The 26899-nt window shown below is 39.1% G+C and overlaps 1 protein-coding gene across 2 annotated transcripts in view; it reads right to left on the bottom strand.

Moving 5' to 3' along the window:
- The window catches only part of EEA1 (early endosome antigen 1), a 105604-nt gene that overhangs the window by 14986 nt on the left and 63719 nt on the right, over nt 1-26899 (bottom strand). For both annotated transcript variants that reach the window (XM_029910881.1, XM_024218390.2), the window contains 12 exons: nt 24629-24967; nt 15637-15786; nt 14090-14209; nt 13626-13829; nt 11089-11289; nt 9998-10111; nt 8555-8710; nt 7685-7824; nt 6170-6500; nt 3740-3841; nt 2805-2999; nt 1644-1826 (listed from right to left, as the gene is read on the bottom strand). In XM_029910881.1, coding sequence (XP_029766741.1) covers nt 1644-1826; nt 2805-2999; nt 3740-3841; nt 6170-6500; nt 7685-7824; nt 8555-8710; nt 9998-10111; nt 11089-11289; nt 13626-13829; nt 14090-14209; nt 15637-15786; nt 24629-24967 — 2235 coding nt within the window. The remainder of the gene's footprint in view (nt 1-1643; nt 1827-2804; nt 3000-3739; nt 3842-6169; nt 6501-7684; nt 7825-8554; nt 8711-9997; nt 10112-11088; nt 11290-13625; nt 13830-14089; nt 14210-15636; nt 15787-24628; nt 24968-26899) is intronic.

Below are 26899 nucleotides of genomic sequence, written 5' to 3' on the forward strand. Positions count from 1 at the left end.
CCTAACTGGCTTCCAGACAGACCTTGATAAGTTTATGGAGGGATGGTATCTGCAACTGCTAGCAGCATATATCTCCAATGGCTGGTGATGGGACACTAGAATGGGAGGGCTCTGAGTTACCACAGAGAATTCTTGCCCAGGTATCTGGCTGGTGACTCTTGACCACATGATCAGGGTCTAACTCATTGCCATATTTGGAATCAGGAAGGAATTTTCCCCCAAGTCAGGTTGGCAGAAAACCCGGGGGGGTGGGGGGGGGAGGGGGGAGAATTCGCCTTCCATTGCATCATGGGGCATGGTTCTCTTGTAGGTTTAAACTATGGTAAATGGCGGATTCTTTGTAACTTTTAGTCTTTTAATCATGGTTTGAGTACTTCACTAACTCAGCCAGAGGTTATAGGTTTATTAAAGGAGTGGATGGGTGAGGTTCTGTGGCCTGCAATGTGCAGGAGGTCAGACTAGATGATCATAATGGTCCCTCCTGATCTTAGAGTCTATGAGCACTGCAGTTTGGCCAAGACACAAAGGCTAATAGACCTTTCTTTCCAGAAAGGGCCATAGAACCTTTAATGACTACACATGATCAGGGCCAATTGTTTTGCAACTCACCCTAAAGATAACTCCTCTAGCACCATATTTCCTAACACTTGCTGGGGCACTGCTTCAGTCAGTCACCCCTATTTTCTGTCTGTGACACATAATGGTCTAATCTCCTGTGGGCTGTAATACGTAAGTCTAATTTTGGGTGTTTGGTTTAGTGTGTGGGTGCTGGATGGTGTTGGTGTCCTGTGATATACAGGCTGTCACAAGAGATGAACTAGTGGTCACTTCCGGTTTTAATTCTATGACTCCTCGACTATGAGTACTGACTGAGAGGAAAAAGCACTATCTACTGACTCTCCAACACCAGTTCCAGCAGTACTTGGGCTTTCTTGGAGGTCTCCAATCCAAGCACTGACAATGTCAGGGTCTACTTAGATTTGGCATCTGAATCAAGATGGTATGGCTACATCACTTTATATGTAAAATAGGTCCCACTAAAGAGAAATCCCTTTAAAAATATATCTTGAATGAAAATAGTATGTAAATTTGCCAAAACAACTGGGTCACCTGTAGAACACCACAGACTAAACGGGTTTGTTGCAGGAATGCAAGCTGAGGAGCACTGTCAAAGCCTGTTACGTCCATACAAAGGAGTCAAAAAGGCACTAAATTGTGGGGGAGGGAAATACTCTTGGGGTTGCTCCCTTGCATGCTGGCAGAAATGGATGCCATTAGTTGTATTTCTATTTCCACAGATTGGGAACTACGCAGGGGTAAGACTGGGGACAAGCTTTACACAGAGTGGAATGTGTAAAGAAAGAACTCAGTACTCCTAAATCCTTCACCTCGTTCCCAGAGCTCAGACAACAGCACTGCTACAAAACACTTGTGAACTAGAAGGGCATTCTAGGTACATCAGGCAAAAATACTTGGCATTTAAATTAATTCCAACATGTACTGTGTCCTGGGGGAAAGAACACAATACAATTCTATATATAGCAAGAGAGTTTTTTCTTCACATTGCTCTCACTTCGCTTCTTTCTATTCATCCTGAAGACAAACATTATTAAGTCACTTATGACTTTAAAAAGACACTGTACCTTAAGGTCTTGCCTTGTTGCCAACAGCTCAGATTCTTTACCATAAAGATCCAGCTGAAGTTCTTTCATATTTTCCTGATCTTTTTCATGGATCTTCTGTAGCTCTGCTAGTTTTCCTTTCTCTGCTTTAAGCTCCTGTGCTGATAATGTTACCTGCTGCTGTAATTTATTCTCTAGTTCTGCCTGAAACACACATACGAATCCTGGATTTATATTTTACAGTACAAAGCGGGCATGTAAGATAAAATGTAAAATATGGATTATTTGCTATCTCAATTTTATTAAACTAATTTTTAAGAAATGTTAATTAAATAAGCATAATTATTTCAATAAATCTTTTCTCTTGATTTACTCTGCAATACTTATAGTTACTATTTATCCCAGCTACAAAATTTGAACAAGGTCACATTATTAAATCATATTATTTCTTACATTAATATACTGTGATTTACTTGCTATATAATAAAAAAATAAATGACTAACAACAAGAGAATAATTAAACACGGGAAGGCGTTTTCAAACATCTAAACAGTATTTCCAAACCCTGCAGTTTCCATGGGCAGAACAACAGAAAGCCACTGCAATACTTTATATGATAAATGAGAGACTGAGTGCAGACATAATTTAATAGTACAGCACATGACACTAACATCCCTAAAGCTATATGGAGTTTGAACTTTTTCACCATAGTTCACGTTTCATATGGTCATTAAGACTCTCTATTCTCTTCTTACAATAGAGAATGAGTTGTTTAAAACCACCACTGATGCTCCAAAATGCTGAGGACTCTTGTCTAAATTATTCTCACGAAACTGCATGCTGCTATGCGACAAGATGGCAACTCTTGCCACATTGCATACAGAAGCAGTAGAATGAACACAGCAGGTCTAGCTATTTTTATCAATTTGATGACAGGTGTACTACTTGCATAATCCATAATTCACTATTTGGGCCTTCTACTCAACATTTTTATAGTTTTGACCTTGAACAATATTTGATGGGCTCAGTTCTGCATCCTGACCTTACCATTCCCAGTAACACATTTCAGCTACAGTAAATAGCTATTTTATCACCCACATAATGACATAAAACAGGAGCCTGCATCAGAGTTAATACTAATTTCCTTTGTAAGTAAGAGGAATGAAGAGAAGCCAGAACTACCTTTTCTAACAGGGCACCTTTTAATTCAGCTTGCTGTGTTTCAGTTTGCCTTTTCTTCTGATCAAACGATTCCTTCAGTTCTTTCAGCTTTCCTTGGAGATGCTGCTCATTCTTTTCCTTCTCTTTTAGGACACCCTGAATCTCCAGTATTTGTCCTCGTGCTGAATCAAGCTCAATTGTCAGCTGCTTAGAAATCTGTATTTAAAAATATAAAAAAAATGCATATTATCTTTACCTTAATCATTATTAGTTTGTGTTGCGATACATCAAATACATTATTTACAGCTAACATCTAATTGTACAGCACTTTTTTTCATGGAGGGGCTAAACCGGGCCACTCCACAGTCGCTTGGCAGCAGATCCTTTATCGTTGACGTGGCTATCCTGTGCTCTAGAATGTACGTTTTCATTTTTTAAAAGGTAAGACTAGTCCCTATAGTTACAAAGATAACCTCCTACGGGGAGATTTTCAAAAACAGCTAAATCTCTCAAGAGTTTCTGAAAATTTTCTCCCAAACAGCGTACTGATAAAACAATACATACAATGGTAGGGAGATGTCTAACTAAGCTTGAAACAATAGATCTGAGAGGTGTGAACTGTCACTATTCGTTTAAAAGAGATGTTAACTCAGAAAACTAATGACAAGTTACATGTTAACATAGTTAACTATTTCAAAAAATGTAAGCAAGCAGAGGGACAATGATCATCTGTTGTCACTGTATGTATTGTACGAAGAGCGCACCAAAACCAGGGATGATCATATTAGAATACACACAATCTTCTGTGACTGTCATCTGGTTTTGGTGTCAACTGCATAGGGCTTGGGAGAATACCACTACTTTTCCCCCCCTCCAATCTGATCTCTGCATATGTGATTGGAAAAGCTGTCATTGATATATTTTTATTTTTTGTAATTGGGAATTAGTAATCTTACCCCTTCCTGTTTTTCCAGTGAGTTTTTCAACTCATTCCGTTCTTTAGCTACAGACTCTGTCTGTACTTGAAGCTGGTGTTTAGTTTCTTGGCAAGATTTTTCCTAAAAAACAGATTACCTAGTGAGCATTTTTTGTCAACTTTACCGAATGCATTTCAGCTATTATTACAAAAACTACAAACTACCAAGAAAGAACACTTGCATTCTCTTAAATCAGAATCTGTATTCGGCACAGAAATATCCTCGCAATGTGCTATAAACTATAACTGTTTAGAACCCAGTCCTAGTCATTCTTCCCAGGTCACCAAGGCCCAGATTCAGGAAAGCACTTCAGCACATTCCTAAAATCCATGGACTTAAATGCTATTTACTCTTAAAGTTAAGCATGTGCTTAAGTAGCATTTAAGTCCCTGGGTCTTACGAATGTGCTGAAGTGCTTTCCTGAATAGGGATGCTTTTCTCAATTGAGGCCTAGATTGGCAGCTCAGAAGTGGAACCACAAGGATAGCTGTTTTAAGGCAGGGAAGGGTGATTCCCCTTAGGGTACCAAGAAATACTGAGATTCTTCCCCTTGTCAGGGAACAGTATAGGCTCAAACACCATCTTTATTAATTCTGGAGTAAGGTATTAGACAGAGTAAGTAAGGATGGCAGAATTGGAACCTTTGTAGTAATGTGATCTAAAAATCTCTTAACGTATCTCTTTCTCACCCTCTCTCTCTCTCTGTCACACACACTCACTCTCTCTCTCTTTAGGTCCAAATCCTACTCCCTGAAATCAATGGCAAAACTCCCATGGACTTCCCGGGAAGTAGGATATGGACCTTATTTTTAATAGTATAAACTGAAGAGTAAACCCTTCCAGTTATTAGAGTAAATGTAAATAATTAAGCAGAAGTAGCTAAGGCCAGGTCTACACTATAAACTTACCTCAGGATAACTGTATCGCTCAGGGGTGTGAAAAATCCACATCCCCGAGCGACTCAGTTATACCGACCTAACCCCCAGTTTAGACAGCGCTACGTCGACAGGAAGGCTTCTCCCCTTGACACAGCTGCCGTTTCTCTCAGAGGTGGGTTAACTACGTTGATGGGAGAAGCTCTCCTGTCAGCATACTAGCATCTTCAATGAAGCACTACAGTGGCGCCGCTGCAAGCGTTTTAAGTGTAGACCTGCCTTTGTAAAACATTGCAATCATCGGCATTTGTTAAAGAAGAAACAAAAGGGCTTTTTATAAAAGGGATAGAAGGTGGGGAGAAATGGTATTTGTAATTGTAAATACAGATTACTTTTGAGTGGAAATAAAAATAACAATCACACATGGGAGCTGAGAGATGGTCTGACGCAAAACAGAAAAAAAAATTGGGAAAAATATCCCTACAATAAATTTTAAACATAGAAAATTCACAAAATATGTATTGCTACTGTACTAGCTGATGCTGCTATAAGCAGCCAAAGTTTAAAAAACAAAAACAAAAAAAAACGGGGATTATCGTTTTAAACTCAGTAATAGTAAGGGTCACTTTTATTACAATAATGGACTCCTGGCCAAGCATTTTGCTGCCATACTGCCGCTTCTTAGGTCACTGGAATCACTTGGCTTTCAGACAGGTCTTGCAAGTGTGTGATATTTCCCAAAATGACAGACACAATTATTCTATGCAATGTTGTAGCCATGCTGTTCCCAAGATATAAGAGACACAAAGTGGGTGAGGTAATATCTTTTATTGGTCCAACTTCTGTTGGTGAGAGCTTACAGAACTCTTCTTCAGCTCTGTAGACTTGTGTAAGCTCAAAAGCTTCTCTCTCTCACCAACAGAAATTGGTCAATAAAAGATATGACCTCACCCACATTGTGTCTCTAATATCTTGGGAACAACATGGCTACAACATTGCATAGAATAATTGTCTCTCCAGACACCATTATGCTTACCAGAACCAGCAATCTTCCATCACACCCATAACAAGTGCACCAATGTGTTCTGCATGAAACAGATTAGAAAACCAAAACTACATTAGGTTAAGAAAAACTGACTTCATTGTTCTCAAACGTGGGTTGCATTTTGGCAAAGTTTCACAACCTATGTTTTTATAGGGCTGTCCAGTGTTTTCCACATTTCACATATAATTGTTTCAATGCTCATCACTGTCTGTGGTTTTCTTTCTATTAAAAAGCAACTAAAGGGGTCTGGTTTCTGGTATGAACCAATGTTTACCAGTAAAAACATCCAGCCACAACTTAATTCAGGACTTACAATTATATCTCAGTTTTGTTTTTCTTAAGGCAATCATAATTTCCACAGTTGGTGCCATCATCTTTGCAATAAATATGAGCAGTTTTCATACTACAATGCAAAGCAGAGCTGAAAATCATGAATGAGCAAATTGAAAAATACCCAATACTGGATGCCTGATTAAATCCACAACTTACCATTTCTGCTACAGCGGCTTTTCCTTTCTGTTTCTCCTTTTCCAATTCATCCTTTATATCCTTCAAGGATTCAATGGTTTTCGATAATTTGTCTTTGGTAACTGTAAGGTCTTTCAATAAAGTTTCTTTCTCTAACTTCATTTTCTGCAGCTCTGATGTTGCTGCTTGAATCTTGCCATCTAGTTCCTTACGTTGTTTATTTGTCTCTTGATTTAATTTCTCAAGGTCCCGTTTAAGGCTTGCTTTTTCTTCCCCTTGCTTTGATATTTGCTGTTTTGCTTGTTCCAGGGCATCAGATTTCTTCTCCAAATCCAATTTAGTACTAGATACACTGTGCAAATACAAAGGAGAACAGTGAAATACAAAACTTAAAAAAATTATCGATAAGTTGTTTTGTGCAATTAAATCTACTCTCTATAATCAAATACATTAATTGTTCTACTAATTTAAAACATGTTTTTTCAGATGATATATTGATGTTTCGTTTCTACGCTTAAATGAATGACATACTCTGAAGTCCCATTTTCAGGCTGGTGGTTCTTCTTTAAACATTACACCTATGAACTACCCCTGGAGAGCTAACATGCAAATTGTAAATCAAGATGTATAAAACCCCAAATTAAGGTTTTTTACTCAGCAGATTTCTGAACAGGTTAATATATTCAGATCCATCAACTGGCAACATACCCTTTGGTTCTATGAAAGAGTCTCACACACATTATTCCCAGACAAAGTTAAAAGTTGAGAGACTGACCTTCAACACAACAACATTACCAAATATATTTTGTAGTAGTTTTTGTTTGTGCTAAGTGCTGGAGAAATTGCATTTGCAATAAGATTCCCACACCAGCTTTAATACTATCCTGTATCCCCACTAACTTTCCACCTATGGGTTGAATCTCCCTTACCCATTTATCACACAAAACTTAAATCCGCTTAGTCAAGCATATGAATTCCAATATTCTCATTTGTTCTATGACAATATAACCTCCTCTTACCCATATATCAGATATAGGTGGTGATGATGAATATCTCATTTTTATACATATTAGAGATCTGAGCCCCATGCTTGGAAGGACCCCCTAATTTTTCAGAGGGTGGTATAACAGTAAAAGGTTGTTTGCTGATAACCAGCTTTCTGCTGCTGATACAACAAGCAGGATCTAGACAGAGTGTACAGAAGAGATGGAGGAAGTACACTGGGTGCATCTCAACCCACTCAGGTTAAGTCACAGTACTTGGTGACTCAACTATGGGGTGAAGGCTGATGGCTGAAGTGCAAGTCAAACAAGGCAATGCTTCTCTCCCCTGTGGGGGAAAAGATGCAGAAGCCCCCACTGAGATGTAGGGTTACTCTAGTGTTTTAGGTGAGGTCTGGTGATCGTGAAGGTGAATAATAATTTCAATTCTAGTCTAAGAGTATAAACATGCATTTGTTTGTTCTTATAGAACAATTCAAATTTGAATCTAGGTCTCTAGGTCTGAAAAGTAATGCATTAAACACTGTTAGCATACACTTCTCTTTCTGCTTCAAGCTGTTTAGTCAGTTCTGTTGTTCTGAGGCCTAGTTCTGTACACTGCTGCCGTTGCTGTTGTAGCTCCTGAAGAGCTTGTTCTTTGCTTGCTTTAACCTCAAGAATGTCAGCTTCAAGTTTCTGTAAAAAAAAAAGAAAAAGCTACAGTTACCATTACACAACCACCAGAGTGAAAATTCACTCAATTGTTCATAAATACCTCCAACCTCCACGTATAAAGGGGCTACAGCAGGGGTAAGGATCTCACCCCTAGTCTTCACGTACATTTAAAATTAAACATACTTCTATATTTTAATGTATTCAAATATCTGTAAGACGCTTAAAATACTGTAATCTAAAAATAACCCAATAATTTATAAACGGAACATACTCCAGCTCTGTGCAATTGTATACACTTCTCTTGTTACTGTATTCTAGCTTTTTGCCTCCTGCCTCAAATGTAATATACTGAAGATGTGTGTACATTAGGGTCTGATCCTGCAAACACTTATGCACTTGAATAAAGTTACTTGAAGTTTATATAACCACAAATATGAGAGCTCTGAAATTAGGAAGTGGTCTATGTCTCATCTCTTAATATTCTCCATGAATTATATTCAGGGTACCAATTGGAGGGGAAGGAGGCTGGGGCAGTGGAGGCCGTTATGGCATAACCCCACTTTCTCATTCATCAGCTGAAAAAGGAAACACTGGGAAAAGAGAATACTATCTACACCACTTTTTAGGTGGCTGGCCATCCTCCTCCTGCAATTTCCGCACTGCTGTTACCATGCATTATGAAACAATTTTGTTGCTTTACATGGTGAAAACTAGTTTTATAAACTCAGGTTCTTCATTTCTGAATACAAACCTTAAGCTGTCCCTCTAGCTCCTCCGTTTTCTGTTCTAAATAAAGACGTTTCTCTTTATACTCTTTAAGATTGGCTTCCAGCTGTGTACAATATTCTTGCTTGTCGTGCAGCGTAGCTGTAACCTGATCTAACTGAGTGTTGACCTTATTTAACTCCTATGAAGTAAAATATAATTGAAAATGGTTACTTTTATTAAAGGATGAGTATTTTTTAAATTATTAAAGAGTTCTCTAAACACATGCCTAAATATTTACTTGTCTAAAATGTTCATATGAAATTTTTAAAAATGCACATGTTATACTGGAGAAAAACAGCATATTTAATAGCTTATTCTTTTCAAATTGCTTTTAAGGCGGAACTTTTTCATGAGCAAAAATTTTTTCAATTTTTTGCTACTGTGTGCACGGGAACATAATATTAACCTATTTGTAGCAGTAGATTAAATTTAGCAGGAACAAGGACATCCAATACCATGTGACCAGTCAACTCTCCACAGACACCAATGGCTTACGGATCATAGTTTGAAAACTATTGGTTCAACATGGGACAATATTATTTTCTACCAGAAACGGAACACATACTGCTGATAGTCAAAAGACCACACATTTTATGGTGAGCTGGACCTAACTTATGCGACACACTGATGCAAGAGACTGACAAATAAGACAGCAGCTTCATTTAAAATAAAATCTGGGAGATTTTTAATTAATTAAATATGAAAATGAAAATCACTATAGAAGGACTTGTGCTATTTATGTTAATATTCAATTCCCCACCCGAGAAGGCACGGGAGCTGGTGTTACTTTTGGAAGTGGTTTGAAATTGTGAATGTTTTTACTGAAATAATCAGCAGCAAAACAATTAACCATGTTGACAGTTAATTTATCATCATTCGTTTTCAATATTAGCACCCCAATGAGATGTGCTGATTTAGGGATGGAGTGCACACAGACTTTCACCAAAGTAACTAAATTGGTTTTAATTCATCCCTTTTTTATTTTAATGCAAGTGTGTGTGTGTGTACACACTTATTTTGGAATAAAAAAGTATGTTTCTTCATTTAGCTGAAGTCTGTTTTTTTATCTTGAATCTGCAGACTCCAGAAAAACAACATTGCTTTGTTTTACACTCAGTATACTTTGTAAAGTCTCTCTTCATAATCACACAGGTTAGAAACTATTCTATTATAACATGGAAGCTTAGATTCTAGAGTACATTTCTGCAGCAGGGGTGGATTTTACAGTCAATTCCATACATTACAATATACAGGGCCCTGCTTATAGCAAACAGGACAAAATATATCACATATTCAAATTCTGAATAATGTCTCCAACGCAAATGAAAATCCACAAGGGCTTTGATTTTTTTCCCCAAACCAAATTGTCCTTTTGGTTTTGTATGAAGGTTATCTTAGATGATCTTGTAGCATTAATTTCTCCTACCTGTTGTTTATCTTGCAGTGCATTCTGGGCTGTGTCCAAATGATTCTGAAGATCTGCTCTTTGAGCGGCTTTTGATGCTTCTGCTGAAAGCAGTAATTCAGTCTTTGCTTTTATCTGAAAAGAAGAGTGTTACGTTTGCAATGTGAAGATTATAAAGAATTCTTGATTGCAGCTGCTTTTAACTCAAATTTTCTTCCTACTAACAAGCGCTTTAATACTAGCTATTTATTGCTAATTATTAGTAATTCTGACATGATGAAATGTTGGACACAGAAATCATAGCTAAACCACAAGTTATCAACAAAGTTTAGACAGTTGAAGACAGAATGGAACAAAATAAAATAAAGTTATGAATAATTGTTCTTCTCTGAAGGCAGGTCTACACTACGGGGTTACGTCCACCTAAGTTACGCAACTCCAGCTACATGAATAACATAGCTGGAGTCGATGTAGCTTCGGTTGACTTATTCAGTGTCTACACTGCGCTGGGTCGACGGGAGAAACTCTCCCATCAACTTACCTTATGTTTCTTGTTCTGGTGGAATACCGGAGTTGATGGGAGAGCAATCTGCGGTTGATTTAGCAGGTCTTCATTAGACCCACTACACTGACCCCCAGTGGATCGATCGCCGCAGCGTCGATCCACGATAAGTGTAGATATACCCTGAGTTATGGGGTCCAATCCAGTTCTCCTTTTAGTCAAGGGAAATCACCCTGGCATGTGGACTGTAGAACCATTAAAACAGTTTTCAGATAGGCTTCTTAGCCTTAATGCCCACAGCAAGTCTGAGTCTTTTAAGGAGACATAACTTCTCCTTCGTTGATTCCTTGGTGGTGGTCGTGTTCTTTTTGGTGTGTGTGTGGGGGTTTTTTTTTTTTGGCTGCAATCCTTGTATCTTAGAACCGCTGATGTCTTGCTGGATTATATCTTGCTTATTGCACTTTATTTGGCCATTTGTTGCTCACAAAACAAGCAAACTTTAGTAGAATCTTAGCCTACTAGCCTTGTATATTCAACAAAGGCCACCTTTTTCCATGATGAAGTGCAGATGGATTTTTTTTCATTAGGATATAGTACAAAGGCAAATTACCTGTAAATCAAGCTGGGATACTTTCTCTTTGCTTTCATTTAGCTGACTATTTAGTTCACCAATGCTTGTTTCTAGGGAGAGCACACGGTCTTGAGCAGCTCTCAGATGTGCCTTCTGCTCTTGCACCTGCTCATGCAAATTCTCTTGGGCTTGTTTATGGCTTTCCGATTGATTCTTCAGCTTTTCTGTTAGCTGAGTTACCTACAATATAAATAAGCTGCCAATTAAAAGTCCAAAGGCAAAATTAAAAACACCCTAAAATTCAAAACATGTTGTCTTGGTTATGAAGCCCCAATACTGATCAACTTCTCCACTTATTGATTCTACAAAGTTTCTCTTTCTGGACAACAACAATGCATTTATTTTTTGTGTGCAATATGTGAGTGACCCCAACTTTTAAAAGCATAACTATTTTGACAAGAAATTCAAAGCCAGCAAGCATGATCACTCTCATATAACACTGTGAGCGTGTATCCTTTTGTGTGTGCCCAGTTAGTGTTGGCTAGGTTGAGAGACAGATGAGGATGGTTGACTCTTGCTTTATTTATAAGAAAAATAATATAAACACACCATGGAGGCACCAAATGTGGTTCAATAGTTAGGCTGAGTTGAGCTTTGCATTGAAGGCCTGGATTCAACCCTTTGGTTATGTATTATTAACTCTTTTCCACCTGAGTGGATAGTCAGTTTGGGGCCCTGGGGATGTTCCAGCTGGAAGTAGAATTTGATGGTATTTTATTTGCTGCGGTCCTGTTTATTGGAAGGACTGTACAAAGTGATGGGCCTCTGAATACAGAGGGAGCCAAGAACAAAAGGAGCAGTTTCTAAGCTTATAACCCACAAACCCCTTTAGCCAACACCAATCCAAAAGCTCTCTAGCTTTTTTCATGGTCACAGGCTCCTGCTTGGCTTTCTTGCCTCTCCTTCTCTCTGTTCTTGTCTGCTCTCTATTTCTCTGTGCTCTCACCCTTACTTTCTCCCACACACTCCTGGTCATAATACCCAGTAAAACCTCCACCCACATGGTGCTAGATTCTGGGCAGATGCTATTGGGCTTTATTTTGCATGTTCACTCATCAATTTGAATGAGGTTTTAGCTTGACACATAAGGTTTCTCCCAGCTCATAACAGTATGAAAAATGCAACATACAGGACTTGCTCCTTGAATATAGAATGTAATTGCCAAGAATTTACAAGTAAATCCATTAATAGAAAATTATATATATTTGATTGCATCCCTCTCCCTCCACCCTTCACGTTTCACCTGTCTTCTTAAGGCCTGACCCTGCAAACACTTATGCTCTTGCTTTACTTTACACAACATGAGTAGTCCCACTGACGTGTATAAATGTTCATATGATCAGTACCTTGGATTATAAACTCTTCAGGATAAGGGTATTTCCACATTACCATTAACACTAATGTGAGTTACATGTGGCCATCCAGAAAATAATATATCCCTATCAATTTAATCTTTGCTAGTTTCAAAGCTCTATGTCTGCAATAAACATGAATTGAACTCCATTTAATTCATATTAGTATTCTATATATTGTGTATGTTTTATTATAAGTTTACAGCAAGTATGGCAAAAAACATCCATTAATTACTCACAAAAAATGGACATGTGTTTGCTACCAAAATATTTTTCAAGTAGCTCATAAAAGACACAGGTGTTCCTTCCCTTACAAACAGGTAACAGCTGGTATTGGGAACTAGTACATTTCTATCTTATTTGTACCAGTAGCATATACTATGGACTATACGCCAGAGAACTCACATTCAGCTCTAATTACTAGTAATGTGTTGCACATATGCTGGGAAAGGAGAACACGGTGTTCTAATAACCTTTGTTAGTAAGTGTGCAACAATATTACCATACTGGTATTTTAAACAGTATACTAAAAAAATTCCTCAAAGTACAAAAAAGAGTCACTAACATACAATCATGTTACCTTTTGCAAAAATATGAAGTAAAAATTGTATGCACAAGTAGTACTAATTCCAGCATAGCTTTTTTTTAAATATATGTGTGTGTATATACATACACATATATATTTTAAAAGAGTATGCAGCTAAAATTACTTTAAAAATACCTTAACAATATCTAATAATGTACCTTTCAGATGGTACACTGTGATTGTAAATTCCAACTTCAAAGATCTTTTCATTAAATCATATTCAGTGTATGTTATGTGTTTTCTTGTTCAAATATGTTATCAATTAGATTTCCACAGAGGTAAGAAAAAATAATAATAAATCATTTTGATTATCTGTATGCACACCATCCTTCATATCCAAGTGCACAACTTGTGCACCTAGATGTGAAGCACCAAAATGTATTGCTATCAGAACAAGAAGGGGGGGAAGGGAGTCACAGAAATCTTGTGAATTTTATAAAGAGATGCTAAAGCAATACAGTATCCAAGAAAGAGCGAAGTACAGTGGAGGCTGAAGCTGCAGACTGGGAGACAGAAACAAAGGAGACTCTTCTTACACAAACTTTCTCAAGGGTATTGGAGGCTTTTGCATTTCTTACCTGCTCTTGCAAAGTATGATTTTTCTCTTGCAGCTGGTTAAGAACTGCAGTTTCTCCTTCCCCTGCTTGAATTTTTGCATACAAGTCCTCTCTTTCTTTTTCTAACAGGGTGATGTTCTCTTTACTCTTTTGTAGCAAGGCCTCAAGGTTTTGAATTTTTTGGTCCTTATCTCCTATCTGACGCAGTACTTGTTCCAAATCATTCTAAAAATGCATTAAATAGTTTCTTTAAGTATAGGGACCTTAAAAGTTATTCCTGATGCATAAAATGTTAGATATCAAATTTCACAAATACTTACTACATATTCTATTTTGAAATTATAAATTCCTTTAATGTTATTTAATTAAAAAAAGATAATGTTATACATTAGGAAATCATGCAGCTTACATGTGGCAATGCACAGGCAATATTAACTGCTGCAGTACACTAGTTTGAAAAGAATGTGTGGGTTTGTTTTTTTTACCTGGGCTTCTCGGAGTTTTGCTGTAGTGCTTTGCTGAAGAGTTTGTTGCTCCTGATGCTGCTGTTTTGCTTTATCTAACTGATGCTGTAATTCGGTGCAATTTGCTGCTTTTTCCTTTAGCTTAAAAAAACAGTCACGGACTGTTGACTGAAAACTGACAAGCACAATTCAGTAGTTCAATAACATTTATCATTTACTCTAATACTGAAAGACTACACTAAACAATTTAACATTTCAAACAGATGTAAAAGTAGTAATTTGTCATACCAATTCTATAGCAAAGAACGAACACAGCACTGAAGTACCTCTCAACACTGACAGTAGGCAAATTCTAAATAACAAAAATTATCTCAAGTGTCAGACATGCATTATTTTACATCTTAACACCAAACTGTTAAAGGAGATTTAGTCTTTTTTCCTATGGATAAGGTAGTCAAAGTAATTTATATTCATAAAGTATACTGAGTGCTAATTATCATTAGCCGTTTTAGTAGCAACTTAGGGCTGGTCCACTCTACAGACTTGCACTGGTATAACTACGTCGCTCAGAGGTGTGAAAAATCCACACCCCTGAGCGACATAGTTATACAGACCTAATCCCCGGTTTAAACAGCGCTATGTCGGTGGCAGACCTTCTTCCAACAGCATAGCTACTGCCTCTAAGGGAGGTGGATTAACTACGCCGATGGGACAGCTCTTTCCCATCAGCATAGAGCGCCTTCATTAAAGCGCTGCAGTAGCGCAGCTGCATCGATGCAGTTGTGCTGATGCAGCGTTTTAAGTATACACCTGCCCTTATGCTCTACTTACCTTAACAGACTTTCTGGAGCCAACATGCAAAGCATTGCACAGTGTTAGCTGTATGACTGTCATTAAAGTCTAAGAGTGGAGGTGTCTGCTAAACTGCAGTGTAAAACTTTGAAAATGTACCACTCTTAGATATTTGGCACGTCTGCATATAGCTAATATAAACAGGTCAACAACAAATATTTGTTACTAAGGTAGAGCCCTATTGCAAAAAAAACTTGACCTATTAATAGAGTAGTAAAATTACTGTTTTCTGACACCAATTCCCCCCTACACATTATTCACTATAATCACGTTATGTCAATTACTTCTTCAATTGGACCCTGATCCCATAAAAATATATGCATACACAAAACTCTGCTATGCACGGCATAAGTTTCTGTGCATGGGGATCTTTTTGCATGCTCTGACCCTTAGCCTCAAAGTCCTCAAGTGCCTGGGCTATATCCTTTATTTATCTGTAAAGCACCTCGCACATTTAGGCTCTAGGCAAGGAAATAATTCTGAGCCTTCTAAAAACAAAAAAGTAACTGTCCTATAGACTATTTTGCCAAAAGAAAAATAGTGGATTTTTTTTAATGAGGATTTTTTAAAAATGCAATTACGTTTTAACAAACTTAGTCAAAGCTGTCAGTTGGACACAAACTCTGTAAACACCAACATGAGAAGGAGGTTGCACGTAGAATACACAAACCATCACTACAACAAAGGTGAAATCTGATCACGTGTATCACTCCTACCTCCTCTTCAGCACGAGAAAGTTTTAACTGCAGATCAGCCACCTGCTGTTCCTTGTCCATCAGTTTTTCACTAGAGAGTTGTCTCTGTTCTTTAAGTCGACCATGTGCTTCCCCTAGCTGGCGCTCTGTCTCCAGAAGTTTACTGTGCAACTGGAAGAAAATACTGGTCTCAGTTTTCCAGCCACTACGCTGTACTTCAGACTCATTATCCACACAATATAGTAATTTTCATCATGCTTTTAATCACACAAGAATGGTATGACTAAAACATCTTGGGAATTATTCTCATATACCTGAGCTAAATCATACCAGCCACGTGCACATGCAGGAACATAGGCTCAAAAGGGGTGGTATGTTCAGAAGGTGGGAAGTGAGGCTATGAAGAAGCAGCCTCGCCCCTTTATAGAAGCCCCTCTATATGAGCTATGTGGCCTTACACAGAGAAAAACCAGGATTAAATTCCATCCCCCACCAAATGCATAAAATATTTATCATGTAAAATAGCAATGGCTGAACCAACATCTTACATAGAGCTCAGAGTAAATCAGCATTCCCATGCTCTCCAATGGCCCATGCTCTAAGTTTTTACTGGCTACACTGGTTCCAATATCATGGTGTTCTGCATAATCTGGGCGAGTGGGACTTGTGTTTTCAGCTCACCATGAGCGCCTGGCACTCCTCCACTACAAGGGAGGCTGACGTATGGACTCTCTCTATAAGATGTGCTAGATCTTTAGGAGTGTCCTGTGGTCACATGCCCTTTTGTAGTTTACTCCCCAGCTCCTTCCATAGGACTTGTAACCCACTCTCTTGGATCGGCTGATGCATGGCAAACTTCCCCGGAGAGCACAAAGTAAGGACCTAGGCAAATTAGAGGATTGGGCCAAAAGAAATCTGATGAGGTTCAACAAGGACAAGTGCAGAGTCCTGCACTTAGGACAGAAGAATCCCATGCACTGCTACAGACTAGGGACCGAATGGCTAGGCAGCAGTTCTTCAGGAAAGGACCTAGGGGTTACAGTGGATGAGAAGCTGGATATGAGTTGACAGTGTGCCCTTGTTGCCAAGAATGCTAATGGCATTTTGGGCTGTATAAGTAGGAGCATTGCCAGCAGATCGAGGGACGTGATCAAATTCCCCTCTATTCTGCATTGGTGAGACCTCATCTGGAGTAGTGTTTCCAGTTTTGGGCCCCACACTACAAGAAGGATGTGGAAAAATTGGAAAGAGTCCAGTGGAAGGCAACAAAAATGATTAGGGGGCTGGAGCACATGATTTATGAGGAGAGGCTGAGGGAACTGGGATTGTTTAGTCTGCAGAAAAGAAGAATGAGGGGGGATTTGATAGCTGCTTTCAACTACCTGAAAGGGGGTTCCAAAGAGGATGGATCTAGATTGTTCTCAGTGGTAGCAGATGACAGAACAAGGAGTAATGGTCTCAAGTTGCAGTGAGGGAGGTTTAGGTTGGATATTAGGAAAAACTTTTTCACTAGGAGAGTGGTGAAGCAGTGGAATGGGTTACCTAGGGAGGTGATGGAATCTCCTTCCTTAGAGGTTTTTAAGGTCAGGCTTGACAAAGCCCTGGCTGGGATGATTTAGTTGGGGATTGGTCCTGCTTTGAGCAGGGGGTTGGATTGATGACCTCCTGAGGTCCCTTCCAACCCTGATATTCTATGATTCTGTGACGCTGTCATCAGCTAAAGGAGCTGAGGGCTTTCTTTACAGTTATTTGCTATAAACAGGCATCCATTCGAACAAATTTTTCTTCCCTCTGAAACCTCAAGCTGTTATTTTAGGCTATTAGTTACCTCCTGCCCACTCCTACTCACTACTGAATCCCAACCGACATATACATGTGAGCTTCCATTTTGTGGATTCAGGAGCAACAGGTAACTACAGAGTAAGACAGAAGTATTTCAATGCAAAACATTGAATGGGTCAGACCTTACAGTAGAAAAATTACTTCCACCTAACTGGAGCACTTACATCAGTGGATAAAAATATCTGAAGCTAAGTTATTTCCCTTTATAAGTCCACACTATTAACCACTGTAAATTAAAAATCATTCCACCTGTGGGTGATGGACTATTAGTAATTGTGACATAGTAACACTAGTAATTTGTGTGTGTGATTGGAGGCAAGAAGTTGTGGTAAATTGCTAATGTAATTTCCTTCTAAAAAATATGCACAAGAGTTGAGCAAACTTGGGAAAGTTTGCAGCAACAGCTTAACCGCTGATGTCATTTGTACCCGGATGTTGGGAGAAAACACCAAAGGTAGGAAGAAAGCTCCAGAAATAAAAAAAATCAGCAGAAGTATAACAACATTTTACATGTTACAGAAATGAAGGTTACACTTTCTTAACACATATGTTTATAAACAATGTATATTCAATAAATAATTAGTAGGTTTTATAAGCCTGTTGGAGACATGAGCAGCATGTGTTGTAGATGGTTATAAATCTATAAAAAAATCTATAAAAAGGGAAATAAGGACAACCCAAGGAATTACAGACCGGTCAACTTAACTTCTGTACCCGGAAAGATAATGGAGAAGATAATAAGGTGATACGTGAGAGTCAAAAAAAAACCCGAACCAACCTGATAGCTTTCTTCGACAGGGTAACAAGCCTTGTGGATAGGGGGAAAGCAGTAGACGAGGTATATCTTGACTTTAGTAAAGCTTTTGATACTGTTTCGCATGACCTTCTCATAAACAAACTAGGGAAATGCAATCTAGATGGAGCGACTATAAGGTGGGTGCAAAACGGTTGGAAAACCATTACCAGAGAGTAGTTATCAATGGTTCAAGTCATGCTGGAAGGACATAATGAGTGGGGTCCCGGAGGGATCAGTTCTGGGTCCGGTTCTGTTCAATATCTTTATCAATGATTTAGATAATGGCATAGAGAGTATACTTATAAAGTTTGCGGACGATACCAAGCTGGGAGGGGTTGCAAGTGCTTTGGAGGTTAGGATTAAAATTCAAAATGATCTGGAGAAATGGTCTGAAGTAAATAAGATGAAATCCAATAAGGACAAATGCAAAGTACTCCGTTTAGGAAGGAACAATCAGTTGCACACATACAAAATGGGAAATGACTGCCTAGGAAGGAGTACTGCGGTAAGGGATCTGGGGGGTCATAGTGGACCACAAGCTAAATATGGGTCAACATTGTAATGCTGTTGCAAAAAAAGCAAACATCGTTCTGGGATGTATTAGCAGAGTGTTGTAAGCAAGACACGAGAAGTAATTCTTCCACTCTGCTCCATGCTGATTAGGCCTCAAGTGGAGTATTGTGTCCAGTTCTGGATGCCACCTTTCAGGAAGGGTGTGGACAAATTGGAGAGAGTCCAGAGAAGAGCAACAAAAATGATTAAAGGACTAGAAAACATTACCTATGAGGGAAGATTGAGAAAGTTGGGTTTGTTTAGCCTGGAAAAGAGAAGACTGAGAGGGGACATGATAACAGTTTTCAAGTATGTAAAAGGTTGTTACAAGGAGGAGGGAGAAGAATTGTTTTTCTTAACCTCTGAGGATAGGACAAGCAGCAATGGGCTTAAATTGCAGCAAGGGCGGTTTAGGTTGGACATTAGAAAAAACTTCCGGTCAGGGTGGTTAAGCACTGGAATAAATTGCCTAGGGAGGTTGTAGAATCTCCATCCTTGGAGGTTTTTAAGAGCAGGTTAGACAAACACCTGTCAGGAATGGTCTGGATAATACTTGGTCCTGCCATGAGTCCAGGGGACTGGACTAGATGACCTCTCAAGGTCCCTTCCAGTCCTATGATTCTATGTTAGAAGAAGGGGCTATAGATGGTTACAAGCCATGGTTATATGCAACTTATTGACCTATTGGATTCTAACAAGTTATATAAATTGATTAACCATTTATTTAAAAACACTATTAACTTTTATAAAGGTCCCTTTAATATACAATGTGATCAAAATGCATTTTATTTTTTCCTGTAAGATACTGCTAAGCACAATACCTATTTTCTGCTTTAATGTCACAAAAAATTAGTCTATAGAAGCAAGAGGCAGAGTATATGGCCAAAAGCTCTTAAACCATTGACTTCTGTGGGGAATGGTGTGGCACAGTGTGACCATGTGATGAACTTTAAGCTAATAGGGCTGTATAACCAAAGACATTACCATAGCGAGTAGAATGTACTTATTACTGATTTTACTTATAAAGAAAAAAAATCTCTAGAGTTAAAAAGGTATGACCAATCAGTAGGCTATCATGTTCAAAGTTGCATGATAAAACCAATATTTATTAGCAGCTATCACTTCTAAGGAAAAGAGAGGGTTATATTTTCCTTTTCTCCTCTCCCCCTGCATCCCACCACTCCGCATCCCTCAATTACTGTCTCAGATCCTTCTTCATGCAAAACCACCTTGTGTTGAACATTCTTCTAATCCCTGTTTGCCTAACCAAACCATCAGCCTCTCCTCTTTCAAATAACTCAGTGAAACCCACTTCTGTCAGGTCACCTCAAAAAAGTATGTTGTACAGACATGCACTTAACCAATCCACAGAGATGTGCACATATCAAAAACTGAGAAACTGGATCATCTTTTTATTGAAACCCTTTTCTTTTCTACCCCCCATCTCTCAACTGTTTGTTACTCTCGCTCACCACATCACATAAAAAATTAAGTCCTGATCCTGCAATGAGCTGCATGCAAGCACATGGGTCCATCCAAATCATTACAAGATCAGGGCCAGGACCAAGTTATATTTTTATATTCTCTGTAACGCACAATTTTGGGTTCTCCATAAACAAGTGAAACTATCAGCTATGCTGTCAGAGTCCCATTCCAGTCATCATCAAGCAAAATGGAAACAAAATAGAGAAACCGTACTTTTTAAAACTACTGTATCAGAAGTGTTAACATCACTCACAGACTTGCTGTTTTAAGTAATGAGCATTTCCTGCTGAAGACTAAGGGATAACCCTGTAATGTTCTGAGGTCTCCAACTGCTGGCTAGAATGGCAGTTGAGGGTGCCCTGTACCTTGCAGAAGCACATGGAACTCTCCAGGATCTGGGCCGACAACTGTTTGAGACAATTTTGATAAGAGGGCACATGGGCTTTCTCCACTAGAGAGTGAGGTGGGTTACCATATAAACCATGTTTAGCCATTCAGCAAATGGCAATTCATTATGTCATCATGAACAATATCAGGTAATAACATGTTAGGAACAATCGAACAGTGGCCATAAACCAGTGGTGGGCAACCTGGGGCCCAACAGGGTAATCTGATTGCAGGATGTGAGCCATTTTGCTGATGTTGACCGTCCGCAGGCACAACCCCCCGCAGCTCCCAGTGGCCGCAGTTCGCTGTTCCCAGTCAATGGGAGCTGCGGGAAGCGGTGGGGAATGGCGAACCATGGCCACTGGGAGCCGCAGGGGGCCATGCCTGCGGATGGTCAACGTCAGCAGAATGTCTCGCGGCCCGCAATCAGATTACCCTGATGGGCCGCATGCGGCCCACAGGTTGCCCACCACTGCCGTAAACAGATCATCCACAAATTTTTCTTCAGCCCCGAAGAAATGATTAATCCTAATGAACTGTGTGTGCTATATTCCATGTATTAAAATAATTACATTGCATACATATAAAGATACCTTTCAAAAATTCAATATTTAAAATACTATTTCTCATTTTTTTAATTTCATTTTAAATTAAAAGAAACACTGCTGACTTTAGGACCAGATAGGATATTAAAGCTTTCAACACACCAACAACCTCAGCTTCATTTGAGGTAAAATCTCACACGCGAAAAAAAGTATTCTGTGACTGAATCTTAACTGGTATCTGTTTAATTGCGGTGTAGACGTTTGGGCTTAGGCTGGAGCTCCGGCTCTAGGACCCCACGAGGTGGTAGGGTCCCAGAGCTCAGCCTGCTGCCTGAGCCCAAACATCTAGACCACAATTAAACAGCCCTTTATCCCGAGACTTGTGAGCCCTAGACCTGTGAGCCCGAGTCAGCTGGCATAGGCCAGCTGCAGGCAGTTAATTGCAGTGTAGACATACCCTAGTAGGTTACACCCTTGCAATGATCATCTCCAGTCACAGGTAAGGTAATAAAAAGATAGCCACTATTTCCAATATTCAAAACTATGAGCTAAGACTGCTAAGTGAACAACAATATGAAATATATGGGAACTGTACAAAGCGATTAGAGAAGAAACTGGAAAAACTAAGACAAATCTCTCTTTCTAGGAGTAACCAGTTACTGTATCATGAATAGACTCAGAATCTCTCAATCCACCCTGAAGTCCTCCCTCCACCATGTCTAAATCAGTGGTCCTCAAACTTTTTTTTTACTGATTTCCCTCTCCCCCTAACTGGTATACACACACACACACGCACACACAGAGCCATGGTCAGGAACCAGAGGGGGCCCGGGAGCAGGGCCGCGGCCAGGAACTGTGGTTGGGGCCAGGAGCAGAACTGCAGTCAGGAGCGGGGCCAAGGTTAGGGCCGGGGGGGCCAGGGAGGGAGCTAGGGGCAGAGCAGGGATGGGTGGTGCTTCCTCTCCGCCCCCGTGGGGGCTGGCCTGGGCCCCGCCACACATGCCCCCCAAACATTCCTCCATGCCCCCCTACAGGGGAGTGCTTCACAGTTTGGGGACCACTGGTCTCAACAGACAATCTTGGGAACTCCAGTGATCCCCCTTCAGGCAGGTTTTCTTGGTTGGACTGAATTCCCTTCTGATGGTATCACTGGCAGATTTGTGTCATCTACATTTCCTTTCCTAGAAATTTATTAGGCAATCCAAGTTTTTTTTCCCCACCAAAAATTCTTTCACAAGCCCTACTTAGCTGGAGCATGCCCTCTTAGTCTGAAACCAGTTTCCAGCTGAACTCTGCCAGTTGGTTGTGCTTTCGGAAATTGCAATCTTTGCGGTCTAGGAAGATGGCTGCAATGTCACCCATCAGGATTCCTAAGCATATGGATCAAACTTCAAACTTCATCACATCTCCAAGCATCAGCTTTTTTTTTTTTTCTTTCATTAAACTTGGATTCTTGCCAAACCACAGGAGATTCCAGTAGAAAGTATGCATGCATAGGTTAAGGTGTAATTTATTACAGGCTTGTGGGTGGGCATCAAGCCAACATATTTATTTAAATTACTTTATGAAAAAGGGAAAGCTGTAAAAGCACAGGCCTAAAAGTAAAGTAAACCAATCTGGAATGAACCACAGATTTCTTATTGAAGGATTGAGTGTGATTCTTGAAACACAAACATCTCTCTGATCTCGCATACTACACACAAAGAGGCACCCAACAAAACAAAGATCAAACAAAACTGCACCTCAAAGTCAACTTTCATCTAACATTGAATAATAGTGGGTCAATCCCACAGCTCTATGAAAGTAGCTCTGATTATACTCCATAGGATTTAGCATGTGAAAGGACTATGGGACTGTTCACTATATGCATTCCAATATAAAGGCTCAAATCACAGAACCACACATTAGAAATTGAAAAAAACTATTAGGACTTTATGTTGTTCCTCTAGTCATGCAGAGTTCTTCTCTATAATACATTCACTGCTTAGTACATTTTTTAAGGAATCAAACGATGGGGTTTCCACTACTTCTTCTATACTATCCTACAGTCTAACAAGCTTTACAACTAGGAAACTTTCCCAATATTCAACCAAAACTTTCTTTTGTATTACTTCATCCCATTACAACTTACTCTACTCTGAGCCAGCAGAAACAATATTACTTGCTCTTTGTTATTTACAGCCTTGCAAAACTTTTAGACACATGAGGAAGGCTTGATCACTTTCATATCTGGCAAGTAAACTAAGCAATCTAAGTAGCATTTTCTTTTGCCAATACTCCACACCTAGAGTCAGGAAAAGAATGTGATCAGAACAAAAAAAAAAGGGGGGGGGGGGGGGGGGAGAGAGACACCAAACATAGTGCAATGGTCAGTTACCTAAGAACCCCCAACAGGAGAGGAATATCACAGATATGCCTCAAGATCCGTATTCATGGGTAAGGGCCTGATGAATTTGGAAATTATTGATTTCTCTGACTCTCAGGGCTTGTCCAGTCAGTGCCTTAGTCTGCATCAGCCGGGGTATAAATTCTAACATGCACCAGCATGTTGCACACTAACTGACCTGTGTGGACCCTGCAGGTGCACACTAAAAGTTCTTTAGTGGATGTTAATGTACTGCTGTTTGAAATGGGACTATATTAACATGCACTAGGGAACTTTTAGTGTGCACCAGCAGGGTCCACATGAGCCAGTGAGTTCCTGACCCAGCAGCATGCATTAGAATTTACACTCCAGCTGATGTGGATTAAGGCACAATGCAGACAAGCCCTCTGAAAACAAGAAATGAGCTCTAAGGCTAATTTAGATTAAGAAGAGTATTATTCTTAAAAAATGGAAAGCTACTTATAAAGAACTATTTACAAGGTTAAAGGAATTAGAGGTTCCTTTCACACAGAGCAGAAAATTTAATTATTTTAAACAGACAGCATTAGTAATTTTAGAGATACAAAACTAAAACAATATGAATTATGGACCAGACCCTCACCTGGTGTAAGCGAGCACAACTCTACGCCAACTTGCTCCAACTAAGTGTCTGGCCCTATAACTAGTTTCAGGTATGACAGTACTGATCAGAGTAAGTTTCTGTACTCCCTCTTTTTCCTTTACCTCATCTTTCTTTGTGTTCTTTGCTTAGTTCTCTAATGTGCCAAAACATGACACTTGAAATTTATTTTTCATTTATAACAGCCAGGAAATACACATTTAGCAGCATGTTTACATTTCCCCCCTCCAATAAACAAATGTGTACATACACACAGAGCACTGTAGTTCCCGGAGATTTTAAATGTAGATATCACAGACACACACAGAAGCTCTATATTACATATACACAAATATATAGAGAAAAGTGTAGTATTGAGAAGAATAATATGAATGAAAACAATGTTTTTGAAGGCACCACACCTGATTAAGCTCACTCTGCAGTTGTAGGCTATGTTGTTCTTTTTCCTCTCTCTGCTGTTGTAGCTGTTTAAACTCTGCCTTGAGATGCTGATACTTTGTCTCTATTTCTGACAATTCTTCCTTAAGTTTGTGGCTTGCTTCCCCCTTCTCCCCCAGTTCTGTCTGTAATCTCTGCAATGAGGCTTCAGAGGCAGACAGCCTTGCTCGAAGCTGCTCCAGGTCCAGGTCCTTTTGGTGAAGGCTTGCCTGCATATTTTTTTTACTCACTGATTCTTCATAGTGCCTTTCTTCTAACTGGGTGTAATCAAGTTCTTTCTTCAGCAGCTTTTCTGTCAGATTCTATAACAGCAATTAAATAGAAATTAAATTACAATTCTGCTTACATCTGATCAACTGTTATTACTCACATTTCCTCACAAGAGTTTATCCAGAGCAATGAACAAGTCTCTCACAATAATAATCTCCAAAATTGAGTTGAGACATGAAATAAGTCTGTCAATAATTCTACATTTTAATTTCTATTTCATATTAGAGCAGTCAATGCCAGAGTCCAAATAGCATACCATTACAATTATAATTCCCATTTTCAGGCTCCCTTGCTCTCTATATATTTTAAACTGTGCTCAGGAAAGTTGCTTTCTGGACTGAAACTAACACTTTTCCTTTACTCCTTACATAAGCCCTTTTCCTTGTCTTCTGGTAGCTGATTCAGTTGCCACTATTTCTACATCTTGAAGACTGATTTGTTTTACTGAAACAACTGAGCTTCTATGTTACTGGAAGCTCATGCATGTGTTTGGCAAATTGCTTTGTGACAGCTAAAAATTATTTGTATGTCAGAGGTACCTCACCCTTTCATGTACTTCTCTGTATGTTTAAATTTGTGGGCCACTGCCTCACCTGTAATTCTGTGTAAGGCAGTGGTGTCAACCTTTTTTCATTTGCGGACCCCTACAAATTTTCAAATGGAGGTATGGATCCCTTTGGAAATCTTAGACAATCTGCGGACCCACAGGGGTCCATGGACCACAGGTTGAAAATTTTTCTCACCACACTTTAGCAAAATTCATTTTGCAAGCAGCAAGGCCTCTGAATCAGTATTGATCAATGCCTCAGCAAGAGAGGCCATTTTCCTGCTGGAGGTGCCATCTTTCAAAGAGAGAACTAAAGCCAAGATCTTAACCACTGTCCTTAAATAGCCAATGGCACTTTTTGAAATTTATCAGCTGTCTTCCTGGGTGTCATAGTAAAATTCCAGCTCAGGGAATTCATTGTCTCCCTAAAATCCCCATGTAGGTATAACTGAATTCTTAACTTCCTGTCCCATTGTAGCATCTCTGTGTGCATCTTTCAGCTACCAATGTTCTCCCCGCAGTTTAACTGGATACTCTGTTTTTCAGCCCCTCTTTAAACAAAACATTTCTAAGAATTCAGCTGGCTGGCAGCTTGAAAAATCCCAGCACTCACAAGTTTAGTGTCAAAAGCGTCAGTTGGTGGTTTATGTTCGGCAATTCCTGGAATATATAGGTTCAAGAGAAGACATAGAAAGAACTGTAATTCTAGCTATGTTGAGCATTTTTAAAGCACACTTCTTCATAGCATCTAGGCACCAATCCCAAATTGATTTTGCTTTGGTTAGTTTAACAGAAAATTAAAACACTATTCAAGACTAATTTTGAGGATACAGAGTTTAACTACTGTTAAATTTCATCAAATTTAAAAGGGCAAAAAGTCTTTTTATACTAGTTTACTTGCTTTTTAACAAGTTTGGAGGGAGGGGAGAGTTATTCTTCGGCACATCAGTTTTTAAGTTATTTTGCAATCTGACAAATGGCTCAGCAGTAGCAGCTCACATTAGAACGAATATAATTATAGTCCTCTCAGAGTTTCCATTATAAAATATACTTGCTAAGGCTTAAAACTTGGCCAAGAAAATTTGCTCCAGGCTGAAGTTTGAATGTGAATTCTAGCCTGGCAATAACATTTTCCACAACAGTTCTAGAAAAACAAAATAACTATTTTTAGTTTCATGATTATATTATAATATGTATTATATATGCAATAAACAATACATACAGAATATCTGTTTTTAAGGTTATACGGGTAAAATCCTGGCCCCAACGATATCAGTGGCAAAACACCAATTGACTACAATGGTACCAGAATTTCACCCTGAGTTTATGGTGTGAATTAGTATGTTTTAACCTTTAGAAAAACAAAAACTCTAGCTAGCCTTCTTAACACCAGGAAAACAGGTTCAGCACAGGAGCA

This window comes from Terrapene carolina, unplaced genomic scaffold (genome assembly GCF_002925995.2).
Source record: "Terrapene carolina triunguis isolate 2854851 unplaced genomic scaffold, T_m_triunguis-2.0 Scaffold68, whole genome shotgun sequence".
Lineage (NCBI taxonomy): Eukaryota > Metazoa > Chordata > Testudines > Emydidae > Terrapene > Terrapene triunguis.